The 17,298-nt window shown below is 42.9% G+C and overlaps 1 protein-coding gene across 1 annotated transcript in view; it reads right to left on the bottom strand.

Moving 5' to 3' along the window:
* The window catches only part of raph1a (Ras association (RalGDS/AF-6) and pleckstrin homology domains 1a), a 151,030-nt gene extending 139,338 nt beyond the window's left edge, over nt 1-11,692 (bottom strand). The window contains 1 exon segment of the mRNA XM_030381209.1: nt 11,501-11,692. Coding sequence (XP_030237069.1) covers nt 11,501-11,605 — 105 coding nt within the window. The 5' untranslated portion in view covers nt 11,606-11,692.
* Nucleotides 11,693-17,298: the final 5,606 nt, after the last annotated feature.

Raw genomic sequence — 17,298 nt, forward strand, 5'->3', positions numbered from 1 at the left:
CAGCCATATTTAGACCATATCGGTAAATCTCTTACTCCAAGTACTTAATGGAATCGTTTGAATTGACCTTCACACTGACGTTTTTCCTTGATTGGATTATTAAGATGCATGTATACACCATAGCCGAAGTAAAAATCGAATCAAATTGGGTTTCTCATAGCCGGATTAAGACCCCTAGATCAGTGGTTCTCAAACTTTGGTAGCACTAGAACAGAGACACGGAAACACATACACATACATCAAGTGAGAACATGATCTCATAAATAAATGTATTTCCATTCGTACAGTGGCGGCTGGTGGTTTTTAAATTGAAGGAGGAAGGACTGCGTGCTTGGTTGCCATTGGCCTGCTTGCACTGTTAGTGGCGTATGGTGGCATAAGTATGAGACTCTTATGTGAATTGATCCACCAGTGGCAGCATTGTACTTTGAAAGCTGGTGGGCAGCATGTCTTGACTACAAGGGCAGAAGGAAAGGATGCAAAGCCAATTTGTCAAATCAGTCCTACTCTTGATTTGTAAAACTAAATAAAATAATCTGGGCCTAGCATTGGGCCTATTTTTGCCCTCAATGACTGAAGCTATTGGTTGTAATTTGGCTAATTACAATGTTTATTTTAAGCTACAATTGTTGTAAGAAAAATGAAGACACAATACCAAAAGTGATGCCATTTAAAATGCATCATGCTCTGAATTATTCACTAACATCCTTTCCACAATATCAAACAGAATTGTCAGTGTAACAGAGTAAGTTAAAAGAACAACAAGAACATTATTTCACAACTATTTGCATGGGCTGTAAGCCTAACATTGTTTGAGGCAAATATGGATGTTAATGGATTTTTCGGAATGTTGGTCATGGTGTTAAAGTTTGTTAAACCAATTAAGATTAAGGGACTTAATTTATAGATTAAGTCAATCCTCCTCGTGGGAACCGCAGCACGGCCGCGGGCTCCGCAGCCCAGCCACGGGCAGCCCTGCCCGGCAGCGGGCTCAGCAGCCCGGCCGCGGGCAGTCCTGCCCAGCAGCGGGCACTACAGCCCAACCACGGGCTCCGCAGCCTGGCCGCGGGCTACGGAATCACCAATATAACCGAACCGAGCCGCACTGTACCACAACGAGCAGCGTCGCACCGCTCGACGGAAACGAGGCATACGACTGAGCGGGTTTGTTGGTTCTTGTAGCATAGACTTGATGGATAACCCTTCCCTCCAGGCTGCTCCACAGCCAGGGCTCCAGCTTATTGGTTCATAGCGCAGCCATGCGCTATAACAGACGTAGGCGGGATCCAGATCCCTTAGCTCGTCACACCCACTCAGAGCTGCCAACACTTTCGGGGAAATGAATGGGAGTCAATGGAGGCTGAAGTAATTGTCAATAGGCAATATGGGGTGCTATTGTCCCTTTACCGAGGGAACCGAACATTACATATACAAAGGCATTAAAGTAGACATATTTGAGGGCATTAATTCATTAGTAGCCTAGTCTGGGCAATCTACATTTTTTATTCCGAACAATTTTAAGGAGGATCTTCCTCTCCTCACTGGAGAAGCCTCCACTGCATTCATACTAGTATCTTGATTGTAGCTTATTGTTTTTCATCGAATGTTTTTTATTTTTTATTAATTCCTCTGCGTATCACTTCATATATGGCATCGCGTCCAACCAGTGGTAAGCGTACCATAGTTTGAGAAGCACTTCCCTTGATTATTCGATTGATAGTCGCATTAAGCGTGCAGGTTTACGGTCAATCGAATTGGAATTGGTTCGCGTTCTGCACTTGCTCGAGATCTTTTCCAGGGGCTGTGAGCAGGAAGTAGAAGGAGATGGTAGTCGTGTTGTTGTCGCCGTCGGACAACGAGAAACTGCAATTTATTTAAAAAGGTGGCGCAGAAGATGGAGGAAGCCGGTGTCGTGCCAATGTAGTTATCCTTATACGAAGTGTATCATCATTAACATGCATTCAGTACACACTTAGCTTCAATTTCACCCAAGGCGATAATTCTAGAAACTTGACTGTACTCGACTTTCTACAGAACCGTAGGTACCGGGGATGCAATTCCTCCGGACGTCACGTTGGCAGCATATACACCTACGAGTGTTGAGGTCTGCGGTTAAATGAAAAGATAAAAGATCCCAGGGCATTTATCGCAAAGAGTAGGGGATTCCCCGGTGTCCTGGCTAAAACTGCCCAACCAGGCTCATTCAAGCTAGCCCCCTAATCATCCCCCTGTATAATTGGCTTATTCATTAATTCCCCCACTCTCCACCTCAAGCTGGTGTGTAGTGAGTGTTCTGGCACTGATTGGCTGCCGTGCATCACCCAAGTTGGCGCTGGTGGTGGTTAGTGAGGTTCCCCCCCCCTTCACTGTAAGCGCAGAAAAAAGAGCTCCATATAAATTCAATGAATTATTATTATTATTTGTATTACTTCTATTCATTACTTGAAGTCTACATGCCAGTGAAACTGTTTTTTGTAATGTTCAAATGTTTTCAACTGAAGTACATCGGATTTATTGCTTTGTTTTTGTTCTTTACAGTGGTATCAAATTGGGTATCGAGAATCGTGGAATTTCACTGGTATTGGTATCGACTACTAAATGTCTGGTTACGGTATCGTGACATCCCTACTGTCTGAAAACATCATTCTCGAATGCTGCCTGAGTTTGTTGTTGCTGGTGACATAAAGAGGCCAGTCGGTGGCTCTATTACCTTTTGTTGAAATGGGTACAGCGCCAGCTATTAGGGAACATTTATAAAAAAAAAAGAAAAAAGTAAATAAAGCCTACCACATTTCCACCACATTTCTCCTCTCATGTATTTGGAGAAAAAGCCACGTACCGGGGTATGACATGCTTTGTCCAATTAATCGATTCTTTTGTATAATCTGACAATTGCAGTTGTCCAATTGAGGAGCATAGTCGAACTATGGCTTTAATCATATTAAGCTGTGCATGTAAACATACTGACTGTTTCACCGGGGCTGCCGCCCAACCAGTCAAAGACCAGACAAAGGCGATGAAGAGGTTGCAGTAACCAAGATGAAAAGGGAATTGTTCAATCGAAGATACCACAGCTGCTACATCAAATATGGCCTCACCGCAAAAGGTGATGTTGACACGCCCACTTTGGTGTGGTACGCCACTGAAAGGGAAACCAACAGAATATTATGAGAGGAAGAAATGTGAACCAGAGAGCCAGATGGAGATTCTGAAATCCACAACTCCCGTCCATGGAGCTGCTTTGAGAGCTTCCTATCAGGTGGCATACACCACCAGATAGGCCACCAGATTCACCTTTGGGAAGGGAACATTGTTACAGAAATAGATTCTTCCTACAGCAAAGTGCATATGTCTTGAATAGCTAGGGCATGTTTGTCTCTTTGATAACACGGTAAGAAGGTGAATGGATGACATGGCTGAGGATGTAGAGCTGCAGTTACTTGAGAGGCTTCGTGTATCCCCATGGTATACCATTCAAGTGGATGAATCCACTGACGTGGAAAGTAGGGCAATTTTGCGTCATTAAGTTATTTCTATCAAGATGACAGATAGAGGCGCACAAAGTGTCTGCTTTTAAGGCCAAATTGGATTAAGGGGCAGAACGAGTTGACAGAGGAATCTATGATATAAACACGCAGATTGTGTGGGAGAAAGAAAATGCAGACACCTGTGGACTGATACAGGACCACCAGGTCAGTGGAGCTTCAGGTCTGTTTCTCACCAGGACCTGAGCACTGCATGAACGATACAATCTTCTCCTGATACGAAACAAGAGGACAAACTGCTGGAGGACTAAAAACTCTCTTCACTCACTTCCCTGGATTCAAGTAAGGATGGAATACCCAGAATTAGCCACACAGCACTAAGGATCTTAACACCTGTCCTATCTACATACATAAGGTCGGCTGCTTTTCCACCTTGACAGTCACCAAAAAAAGTTACGAAGAAGACTGAACACCACAAATGCACTTTGTTTGTCCTTGACGTCCATGATTGTTTGTGCCCTGTGGTCTGTGATCATCACCAGGTTCTTGACCCCTGGTCTACAGCGGTGCAAATAGAATGTATTTTTCATGATGTTTTCAACCATTTCGAATTTTCTCAGAATGTACATTTTTAAAGTCTATATATAAAAAAATAACTAAAATCTGCTTTTTTGTAGGGTGTATTTCAGTCGCCTATATTTAGAATTCTCAAAAACAGGCTGTAAAGGGCGTGGGGTTATGCTAATGAGCACTGGTCTGATTGGCCGCCTCATTGCCAGGTTTGAGGCGGAGAACAGAGATCAACAAGCTTGATGCAGTAGTTCACTGCCAACATGACTCCAGAACCAGAACCAACACACCGTAGACGTTTGAGTCCTCCCCAGAACGGGGGGTCAGGGGGGTTTGACCCCTCAGAACGAGACAAACACAGATGGACTTTTCCTCTGCTAAAGTCATGGTTAAGATCTGGAACAAGTGGAAGGGTCAGCAGTAAGCCATTTGCCATATTAGGTCCTCTTAATATTATACAGAGACACCGCTGATTTAATACATTTCTTTAAATGATTGCTGTCTTAATACCAAAATAAAGACATGTATATATACATATATATATATATATATATATATATATATATATATATATATATATATATATATATATATATATATATATATATATATATTAGGGCTGTAACGATACACAAACTCACGATTCGGTTTGTATCACGATTTTTGACCCACGGTTCGATACATCCCACGATTTTTTGAAATTTAAAAAGCATTTTATTTAAACAACACTTATGTACCAATTAACTTAATGTAACATTTAATAACAAATAATTTGGAACACTGAACAGATTTGAACAGAAAGAATACTATTAAAGTATGCTAAATGAATAAAGAAATAACCAAAGATTGCAGTGGGAGGATGCTTTTTTCAACAGTTTGGTTGGTTTAGTCAAATATCCTTATTAGCGCTTCTTATTAGGCTATGTAGCTTAAATAATGACATAATCAGGCCGTATAAAATGCAACATGTTTAATAGCCTAACTTTCAATAGATGGAGAAAAACCTGAACGTCATGAACGTCGCAATAACGAGGCGTTACGAGTAGCATATGTGTGTGCGCGAGAATGGCAGTGTGCGTATGTGTGTGTGTGTGTGTGTGTGACGTCAGCGAGTGAGTGGACGAGCGAGGAGAGCGAGCGGTAGCGCGTGTGTCTAGTGAAGAAGCGAACGAGTCCGGTAGAATAAAGTACCCATCCTGTCAATAATCGGTGGCCGCTTCATTCCGACATATAAGCAGACAAACTGCCAGTCAAATCACACAAAACACTAGAGACAGGATCACACAGGCCCCCTCTGGATAAATGTCGTTCATATCGCATATGAGGACTTCGACGGCTGTGGAGAAATGCGATCCTCCGTAGCCACGGCATCGATAGGAGGGGGCGCTGTCAGCAGACTATTATTTAGACAAATTATTAGCAAATTTCAATCGGACAATTTGACCGCAGAGTTAGAAAGGGCGTATCGCGCTTCTGCCTTCTCACACCGCGAGACAGTTTCGTGGCTTTGAGTATCGCGATTTTCGGTTTGATACGCGTATCGTTACAGCCCTAATATATATATATAAATAGTCAACATAGTAGTCTACCATACATACAGAATACATTAATATATATATATATATATTAGGGGTGTAACGGTATATGTATTTGTATTGAACCGTTTCGGTACGGGGTGCTCGGTTCGGTGCGGAGGCGTACCGAACGAGTTTCCATACGGACATATTAAAGGCCCACTATGCAACTTTTTTAGCCAAAATTACATTAATTATGCTGGTTGAGAGTTATTCTGATGGTTCTGCAACCATTTCTGGGTCGTTTGGTGGGTGTGTCATTGCCCCATGTCACCTCTCCAAGGAAAAAGCGCATATGCAACTTGCTCTGTTCGGACCGAGACAATCCGGATGTGACGCAGCGGAAGTATCCTCGAAAATGTAGTCAGATTGTAGTTTCGAAAATGCTTTACGGCACAGACACAACCCAAACATGGCACCGGCTAGATATAAACAGCCAGTTGCGAGGCAATTGTTGCATACATCATGGATCAATCGACTGATAAGGGACCCAAGAGGCGACTGTCAGTGGAACAAAAGAAGAATGGACCAGAAAAGAGATCAGACACAAGTGAAAAGGGAACTATGCAACTTTTTTGGCTTGATTTACCTTAATATAACAGGCTAAGAGTCATTGCGATGGTCCTATTATACATTTTTGTTAGATTGTTCATTGTTTCGACTCCCCCTTGCGCATCTTGGCGGAGAGAAGGAATATGTTTCTGCCGGCGACCCGCCGCCCACTCTCGCGGGAGTCTCGGGTCTCGCGAAGTAACGAATTGCTTTACGGCACAGACCCCCAAACACGGAACCGGCTCGATATAAACACAAGTAACTAAGGGATTGTTACATTCATCATAGATCAGCCGACTAAAAAGAGACAGAGAAACCCAATGTCGGAGGAACAGAAGAAGAGAAAAGGGAGACTGACCGACAGAGAGGCCAGACACGAGTAAACGTTGGGAAAGCTTTTCAGGAATAGCGTGAACTGAAAGAAAAAGAAGACTGCAAATCAGACGCCGACTTGGCCGTGTTGCTTTTGAAATTGAAAGTACCCTTGGGTGAACTTTGTCTTCGTGGTATTCTTGATGTTGATAGTCTCTGTACAAATGTGTTTGCTCAACCATTTTGTTGTGAGCCCTGTAAAAATTGTTTTCTCGACCGTTTTGTTGTGAGCCCTGTATGATTCTAGCTTGCTTGGTTGCAACCATATAAACACCTTTGTTTCCATGGGTGTTTTGCTGTTCGTCTGTCTCGTCCCCCAGATACAGACTGAATCCCCGAATCCAGGTTCTTGTTTATTTTGATTATTATGTTGGCCAACACTCTTACACTGATTGTTCTGTTCAACCTAAGATAAAACAATTATAATCTAGGATATAAATTCTCCCCGTCAACTATAAAAAAGGATGGATTTATGTTTATTGCAATACAAATACACCATTTAAAAAATTTATAACCTTGCCTACACTTTATGAACATCTACTTCGGACATGGCTCCACGCATTCGCCGGCTTCTTTGAAAACAAATGCACATGGCTCGCGTAGAAGTGCATGGGGAAGGGTCGTCAACGAGTTGTTACGACAGTGTTGTAAAATATCTACTACAAAGCTGTAGGGGGCGCAGTGTAGAGAAATGTGCGTGCCAAAACCAAGAAAACAGCGAAGAAATGCCCGAAGTTGCATAGTGGGCCTTTAAGTAGAGGACCGCATGTGTTGAACATGCTGCGGCCACACATGCACAGTTGCGCACACCGTAGCTGTGTTCGAAATCGTTCCCTATTCACTCACTCACTATTCCCTATATAGTGTTCATGATATAGTGCACTATTGAGGGAACGAACAAACGAGAATTCGGACACTACGCTGAACATTTCTAAACTTCATTTGCGTCAGTTAATGCGCCGGGTATTTGTCTGACGCAGACAGATGCGGCCACATCATGTAAACAAACCGGGCACTCACGAGGAAAGCTGGAGGTTGTATTGATGTTGAATCTTAAATTTCCTTGTTCAAGTTTTTATTAAATTAATTTTGAATGTTAAATATTCAATGTTAAATCCCAAATAAATTGTTGACATTTCTAAACGAAAGCCGGGGACTCCATCATTAAATATATTCGTTTTCGTGGTTATTCAGCTTCTTCTTCTCCTCCGGAAAAACACGACCACATTGCATTGTGATATACGGGAGTAACATGTAGGGTACATCGTCACTCAAATTTTTGGTATTATTATCCTGCAGATAATGTGGATAAGGAGATTTTTCTGGCAAAAAACATAACGATTGAGTGAAAGTCATCAGGGCTAAAGATTGGGGGGGGGGGAGTAAAAATTTATCTGAGCAACAACTTGAAACTGTTTAGTGTTGCAATTGTTCATTGTTGCACATTAGATTGAGAAAATATTTGTTTTTAAAGAAACAGTCTGAGCCTTATTCTTGTTATTTAATCTGAGCAAGAACTTGAAACTGTTTAGTGTTGCAATTGTTCATTGTTGCACATTAGATCATATATTTCTTAAAAAAACAGTGAGCCAATGTTATTTCTTTTTATTTCTACATTTCAGAATCTTTATATTTTTGAGCAGAATTCTAGTTTTGTATTGTCTAATGTTACTATTGTAAAAAGCACAAAAGTGTGTTATGAACAACTTCAAGCACATTTTATGAAGCACATTTATATTTAGCATTTTGATTCCTTACTGTACCGAAAATGAACCGAACCGTGACCTCAAAACCGAGGTACGTACCGAACCGAGATTTTTGTGTACCGAAAATGAACCGAACCGTGATATATATATTAGGGGTGTAACGGTAGATGTATTTGGGGTGTAACGGTACATGTATCACCCCTAATATATATATATATATATATATATATATATATTAGGGGTGTAACGGTATATATATATTTATACGTACCGAATAGATCACGCCAGGCTGTGGTATGTGCTCATTATACCACTGTTAAGGGGCGTTGTCCGGCCCCGACGCGCAGCGTCCTGCTTAATCAGGAGATGGGCCAGCCCGAGGATAGGGACGGGAAATATTGGCCCGGCCCGCAGGTCGGGTCAAAGGGAATCTAAGCTCTATGTGTGAGTGCCTATCTCCACCTACTGAACTACGCAGGGAATAGAATCCTTAACCCTGCAGTGTTAGTGCCTTGCTCTACCGACTGAGCTACACAGGAATATAACACCATGTAGCGTTAATACATTGCTCTACCTACTAAGCTACACAGAGAATATAACCTCTAACCATGTAGTGTTAATACCTTGCTCTACCTACTGAGCTACACAGAGAATAGTAGCCAGCTAGTGCCTGGCTCTAGCGGTTCTCAGGGAGTGCAGGGTTAGGATGGACAATAGTGTCTGCAGATGCTGCAGACTACCACAGTTCCTTACCACAGAAGAAGAACCACTCATTTCACTTATCATGTGTGGAAATTTCCACTGAGACTCAAACACACGAGTCCTGATCCCACTTTCCACACTAGCCGTGCGCCCTCCAAATATGTTCTGCCAGAAACAACAGCTGCAGTAGGAACCACAAAAACCAGCTGAATATATAAATATACCATCAGAGGGGTGGAGAGAAGAGAATGGGAAAGCAGAGGAGAGAAAATGGAAGGTGAGGAAAGGAAAGCAGACAAGAGGAGATGGAAGTGAAGGAGATTAGAGGGGAGGGGTGGGGAGGGGAGAGAAGAGGAAAGGGTAGGATAGGCGAGGAGGAGGGGAGGAGATGAGAGGATAGGAGGAGAGAGGAGAGGCAGGAGAGGAGAGGAGAGGATGAGAGAGGAGAGGAGGGGGGAGGAGGAGAGAGGAGAGGAGAGGAGATGAGAGGAGTGTAGAGGCGGGGACTGCAGGGAAGAATACCATTGAGCCGGAGAACAGAATGAGTCACACTCTTTCACAATAACTTAATGAAATTGCCTTAAACACAGGCTCCCCCCTGCACAGGCAGGGAGGAGGAGGAAGAGGGGGGGGGGGGGCAATATTCTGTCTGTATATCAGAGACACACAGAAAGACAGAGGTTAACTCCATATTATCGAGTCATACAATATACTTATTTGAGATTATAAACCAGTTTGTCTTCCAAGAACCCCCCCCCCCCCCCCCCCCCCCAACACACGTACACACAAAACACACACACACACACACACACACACACACACACACACACACACACACACACACACACACACACACACACACACACACACACACACACACAAACACACACACACACACACAGTAGAATATAACAACAGAGAAGATGCATGTTTGATTAGTGTAAATCACTAACGGTGCCTGATGTGTTAGCCGGCTGATGTGCTACCATAACGTACTGCTACCTATAACCTACTACCATAACATGCTACCCCTTGGAAACGACATCCTACTACTTAAAAAACTACAACCTACTATGATCTATAAACCATGACCATAACGTACTACTACCAATAAACTACTACCTACAATGTACGTACTATGCCCTATTAACTACTACCATAATGTACTACTATCCATGAACTACTACAATGAGGTACTACTAAATTGCTACCATATATGTACTACTACCTATAAACTATAACCTACTACGATCTATAAACTAGTACCATAACATACTACTACCTACCATGACATACAATCTATAAACTACTACCACAAATGTACTACAACCTATAAACTACTACAATAACATAGTATACTGACGTATAAACTACTACAACAACATACTACGACCTATAAATGACTACTACAAACGTACTATGAGCTATAAACTACTACCATAACGTACTTATACCTATACACTACTACAATAAGGTACTACTACTTATAAACTACTACAATAACAACGTCTGGAACGGCACCCCTGAACACATTACAGCATTACAATCCATCACACAGTTCAAAAAGGCATACAAACTTATACTCCTCAATACCTACACTTGCAAACACTGTTCATAGACCACAGTATATGAGATTGTCCTACTGATGTCTGATGTGCTATGTTCCTGTTATGTACTGTATGTAAATGTGACTTGTGATGTGTTGTTGTGTGGTATATGTGCTGCAGAACAGGAACCTGCTGGAAATCAGCTTTATACTGGGTCAGGCCCGTTTTAAATTGTAACTTTGTAACCATTAATATTTCCGGTATAATAATAAACCAAAAAAATAAATAATAAAAAATATAACGTGGCCTACGTACTTATACCTCCTGCCTATCTGATTTGAGGACTCTCATATAGATGCTACAACAGAACCAGACCTCATTTGTGATGAAGGGTGACAGCAGGCAGACAGACATCGGAAAATTAAGTCACACAGACAGATAGACAAACAAACCCTTACACACACGCGCACGCACACGCACACGCACACAGTGTTTTCCAGAGAGAGGGCCGTGTGGTTGTGCGGCTACAGAACACGCCCATATCCGCGGCACGCCACGCCTTGTGCTCCGGGTCATCATCCTGTGGTCGGTCGGTGTTTAGGCCGAAACGGAGCGAACCGAAACACTGAACAGGCCCGACGACACGTTTAGCACGAGCTACCCATTGCACCAGAGCACAAAACACAACACACACACAGGCCGAGGCCCAGGCCCCCAGCTGTCTGAAGCCCGCATCTCAGTACCGAGAACAGAGGAGCACCCCCCCCCCCCCCCCCACACACACACACACACACACACACGCACACAAACACACACACACACACATCTATACACACACACACACACACACACACACACACACACACACACACACACACACACACACACACACACACACACACACACACACACACACGTCGTAAGATAGCGGGTTTAGCTGGAGCTACAGCCGGGATGCAGCGCAGTGTGGCGGGGAGGAGAGATTGACTCACCGCTGCGGGACGGCGGATCGGCGGCGTTATTCCCGGGTTGTTGATCGGTTGGACCGAGGTACCGGCATGGAGTAAACCTCCTAGATACCGCTCACACACACACATACACACACACACATACACACACACACATGCACACACTGCTCCGAGCCCAGCTCCATACCGTAAAAAACGGGGACGCGCCTGGATTCCCTGCGCGCTCCCGATGGCTTAGACCGCTGGTTGCTCATCTTACTGGGATATAAAATATATTATGCACCATTTCTCATTATAATATATCATAAACAATGTTACATGATGCACTATAAATCATAGCTTATCATATTCATCATAAAGGCCTAATGTAAAATATCTATAGGACTACAATCCTATATCATCCTATAACCTCATACTTAACATAGTTCCTATGTCTTCCATATGTATCATACATAGATTATAATAATACAGCATGTATCATATCATGCTACAAATATTATCATACTGGGATATTATATAGCTGATTATTAATGGTATTAATAGTATCATATCATGTTTAATATCGGATTTCTTATATTATTAATATTATAAAGAGCTGGAAGAGGACAGCCGGCTCTTCTGCTCAATTCGTTCAATCGAATCCATTTTGTTATTTTATTCTGTTTCTCAATGTCACACACAAACACACACACACACACACACACACACACACACACACACACACACACACACACACACACACACACACACACACACACACACACACACACACACACATAATATCACGTTTGCCTTCAGCTCCTTATTGCCTGTTACAGTAGACAGCCTAAAATATTCTACACGGTTAGACACTGACACCTTGTGGTCAATAACTGCTATTACTGTGTGTGTGTGTGTGTGTGTGTGTGTGTGTGTGTGTGTGTGTGTGTGTGTGTGTGTGTGTGTGTGTGTGTGTGTGTGTGTGTGTGTGTGTGTGTGTGTGCGCGTGTGCGTGTGCGAGTGTGTGTGTGTGTGTGTGTGTGTGGGGGGGGGGGGGGGGGGGGGGGGGGGGGGGCGGTTAAAGAGAGATTTAACCCAAATTTTCCTGCGCTGTACGAGTTAATGGGATCCGCCTACACAGCTGTTTTGTTTCACAGCGAGCCCCGATGGCTGTCACGTGGGGAAGGTTTTATCCAGGGTGTTTGAACTGCAGGATGAGATCAGAATCTTCTTGGCAGGGTAATGGGGCAATGAACTTGCCCACAGGTTTAACAACAACAACTTCCTCATGAAATTTGCATATCTCAGTGAGATGTTTCAGAAACTCAATGAAGGAAATCTGCAGATGCAGGGCAGCAGCACAGACCTAGAGATGTGGGAGCAGCGGATGAAAGAGGGGAATATAGACTCATTTGAGAACCTGAAATCATTCATCGAAGTCAACAAGCTCCAGAACACATTGATCCCATGCATGAAAACTCATATGTCGGCCCTACAAAAGCATTTCCAGAGGTATTTCCCTGTGCAGGATCCTGCAAAATTTGACTGGATCAGAGACCCCTTCAGTGCGCAACCCGGTATCACGCCAAAGTGTGAAATAGATATGTTGGTCCACCTCGCAAGAGTTCAGTGTCACGCTTTGCCTGACCAAAGCGTGAGGAGTAGACGCTTTCTTCCGCTCATCTAAATGAAGGGAGGAATAGCACCAACAGGGGGCGAGACGTTCTCCCAGCATTTGGTGAAATTGTTTCGTAGCCTATATTAATCTGTATTATCTGAATGGGAAGAGAGAGCGGGAGAGAGAGCGGGAGAGAGAGCGGGAGAGAGAGCGGGAGACGAGAGCGGGAGACGAGAGAGTGCTGCCGCTCCCATAACGCGCACTACGCACTGCGCGTAGGGCCGCAAGTCCTGAGGGGGCCCCCCCAAAAAAAAAAAAAGTGTGTAAATATTTGTGTAAATAGTTTCTGCTTGTAAATCTTTGCTTCATAGAAGATTTTTTCTTACTTGTATACTTCTGGTTTTAAGTTTGTATTTATGGATAACTATTTGATTTTGGACATTCCAATACTAGTGGTTGTGTTATTAAACCGTTACTTTATGCATTTTTTAATGATATCATCTTGTTAGAAACACGTATATCTGAGAGCCAACCCAGTCGCCAAAAGCATACGTTGACAGTTTACGTTTTCGTGAACACAGGATTATGTCGCATTTCAACATAAAATAGCGTGTTACAGTATCCGTAGCGCTGTGGAGGCGCCTGAAGAAAGCACAACCAACAAGGTTTTAAAATACATAAATTCCTGGTTATATACAATGCATGAATTATAATTATTTGGAAACTGCCCATCGCTGCCAGTACGGGGAAGGTGACGGTGATGCAGGGTTGCAAGCTTCACGGGTTGTTTTAAAAAGGGAGTCGCGGGTGTAAACCTCAAAGGCGCGGGTCACAGCTTTCTTGGCTACTTTCAAAACCCACCACAGAAACAGTTGGGGTGTAATATGCATTGTATATCTTTATGAAATCTCAGTCAGAACTATTAAACACCAGAGGATGGGCGGGGTTGGGCATTGGACACACACACACACACACACACACACACACACACACACACACACACACACACACACACACACACACACTGAAGTGGTTAACCCTTTGTTCGCCCTATGTGTTCCTGAGGCAGAGGTAGTCCGACACACATTTCTTGAGAAGCACGCACAGAGATTGTTTAACTTGTTGTTGATTCATTTATTAAGCAATAACTCTGGTTGACTTTCCAGGAAAATAACTAAACATAAAAACTCCAAACAATGTATATGTTTGCGGCCAAAACACGGTTATTTCGTATTGGACAAAAAGGGCTTTTCAGTGTAAAATAATCCGTCAAAAATGCGTCCAATAATGCGAACTAATGCGATAATAATGCGAACTAATGTGAAGTGCGCTAATGCGAAATGCGCTAATGCGGTCAGAAAACTGTTGGCTCTCTGCCTTCCAAACCCGAACTACAGTAATTAGCCTGCCCTATATGAGGGCCTCCAATAGGCTCCAGGTAGAGCGTGACACACCTACTTCCCCAGGTGACACAACGGACTAATCACCACGTCATCACAAAGTGCATAAATATACATATGAATGAAAGTTTGATTAATACTTCATACACTTTATAATTCATAACTACTACCTTTAGCCTTAGACTCAAAATATATTTACTTAAATATATTCAACACAAAAGAGCTCTAAATGGCTCCAACACACACACACACACACACACACACACACACACACACACACACACACACACACACACACACACACACACACACACACACACACACACACACACACACAAACAATGCATTTCGCTGCTACAACAACAAAATAAAATAGAAGAAAAAGTTCTCTCAAATATTGTTACTTTCAAAAACTTGGCCAAAGTGGAATATCTTTTAATTTGGGCTGCTTCTAGGACATTTTGGGTGGATTTTGAATGGTACGTGGGCAGGAAGTTTTTTGCAGGACCTGGCAACCCTGTGCTGTTGCCCGAGGTGCTGAAATGCACTGGAACAGATCTGGATCCATGCCCCCCCCCCCCCCCCCCCCCTTAAATAAATACTATGGCAGAATAAAGAATAAATTCATGCATTATCATTCAACTTGAATATTTGTTTTTACAGTATAGATTGGTGGAGGGATGACGTATATTGGCCAACCCGGAAGTGAGCGTCGCCCTGGGTTCCCTTGACAACAAGCCAACGGGTTTTGCCATTGGATTTTTGCAGAAAATTGTGCATTTTTGAAGCACCTCCTCAATAACTGAAAATTAATAAATAAATAAAAATAATCGTGCTCCAAAGAACGAAATGTAAACCAATGCATTCTGAATGGGAGTTTTTCTCCGATTTTTCCATGCTACACAGAACGAAATGTAAACCCATGCAAATAAAGGCTCCATGGTCACAATCATTTAAATATAATTCATCTCCTGAGTGTGTAGGGTGTGTATTCTATTTTTTTCAATGGGGCTGCGTCCACGTCACTTGACTGTCATGGTTGCTATGGTGGTTGCTATCGACCACCCCTCTAATCCTTATATGGCTCTAAAATCCACACGGCAAAGGAGCTGTCGTCAATTGTCAGTCCCTCCCGAAAAATGCGGCTTTTTTTTGTGATTTATGCAGCCAAAAATCCTTGATTATGTTGCACATTTTTTCTTAAAAAATGCTATGAAATGTGCGGCATATTTATGCAATTTTATGCAATGAAATTGCAGGAACTTGCAGAAAATGCAGGAACTTGCGGAAAAATGCGGGAACTTGCAAAATGCAGTAACTTGCCACAAATGCGGTTTGATGAAAAAGAGGGGAAAAAGTGATTCCCCCAACACCCTGTTCTCACTAGGCTACTACCTTAATGTAAAGAGTCATTTCTTATTACTTTCTATGATAAACAAGCGTTCTACATCACAGAAAGTGCTGAGAATATTTAAGTTCTCATCTTGTTTTATTTGAGACCTTAAAACATGGCTTTAAACAGTGAGTACAACTTCTGTAGCTTTACAAAAAGAATCTGCTACAACTTCTGTAAAAATGAATAAATAAATAAATGTCCCTGTTTTACAGAGGTAGCTTTTGAAAAAGGGACAAAAAAGTGCAATCTTACAACTGTAAAGCTGCATCTAACGCTAGCCAATCATTCCTCATCCTCATCCTCCATCCCCTCTCCCTCAACGTCCATCTCCTCCCCCTGCACCATCTCCTCCCTCTCAAATGCTCCACTGCGGACTCGTTGGTTGTGGTACAGGAAGACCAAGGCTTTGAGGTTTTGGTTGGTAGTTGATCTTCGGTTAGACAACACCAGTTTGTAGATGCTTTTACTGCGTTCAGCATCAGCTGAGTTTGAGACAGCATGTTTGTACCGTTTTGCTAAGGAAGTCAGCCCAGGAAGTCTCTCCTGTACGCCATCCCATAACACATCCAAATCCACCACGCCGGATGGTGCAGCTCTGAGTGCTGCTGGACCAAGAGTTTTGAAGTAAGAACCAAATTCATCACTCTGCACTTCAGTGAAACCTGGAATGGCCTTGTAGCTTGCTACGAAGTCATCTAGGAATGCGATGTGGCGAGGGTCAAACACCGTGACCTCCTGGACAAACTCAATGGCCGGTTGCCCATGTGACATGTACTTGGTGAGCTTTTCTTCATCGTTGTCATATGCCTGACCAACTGTGCTGAGGATCTGTGTCTTCGTGGTGTGTGGTAAGACAAACCCTTGAAAGTATTCGGCATACGCCTCATACTGCAGCTCTTTGTTGGCAGCAAAGACCACCTGCAAATCCTCCAGATAATTGAAGATCTTTGTGGTCACAGGACGTCTGCTCTGGAAAAATAAATAAATAACACATATAGAAGGAAAGGAATTAGGTCAAGCATACAATATTTATGTTCAATGCAATTATTTTTTTTTACTTTGATCTTACCAAACTATTCATGTTGGTATGTGCAAAGGGGGTTAACTGATAAAGAAAAAGAAATGTTAATTGTACTGAGGAATTATGTGAAGGAAGTCCGGAGTCTCATCGAATATCACAGCAAGAGGTTTTCCTGCAAGATGTGTCTTCAGCTCCTCTTTTTCACTCTCATATACTGCTCCCAAGTACTTCTCTTGAAGCTGGTGAAACCCTGGAATGGCGCCGCCATTGAGGACATTCTCATTCAGAAATCTCCTCAGTGCAGGGTGGTCAGTCTTAGACAGTGGGATGTTAATGGCAGTGCAGGTGGCAACCCAGGTTTCACAAATCTACAAACAGAGAAATACTTTTGTATCATTGGGCGGTATT

Source organism: Gadus morhua, chromosome 16, assembly GCF_902167405.1.
Source record: "Gadus morhua chromosome 16, gadMor3.0, whole genome shotgun sequence".
Taxonomy (NCBI): Eukaryota; Metazoa; Chordata; class Actinopteri; order Gadiformes; family Gadidae; genus Gadus; species Gadus morhua.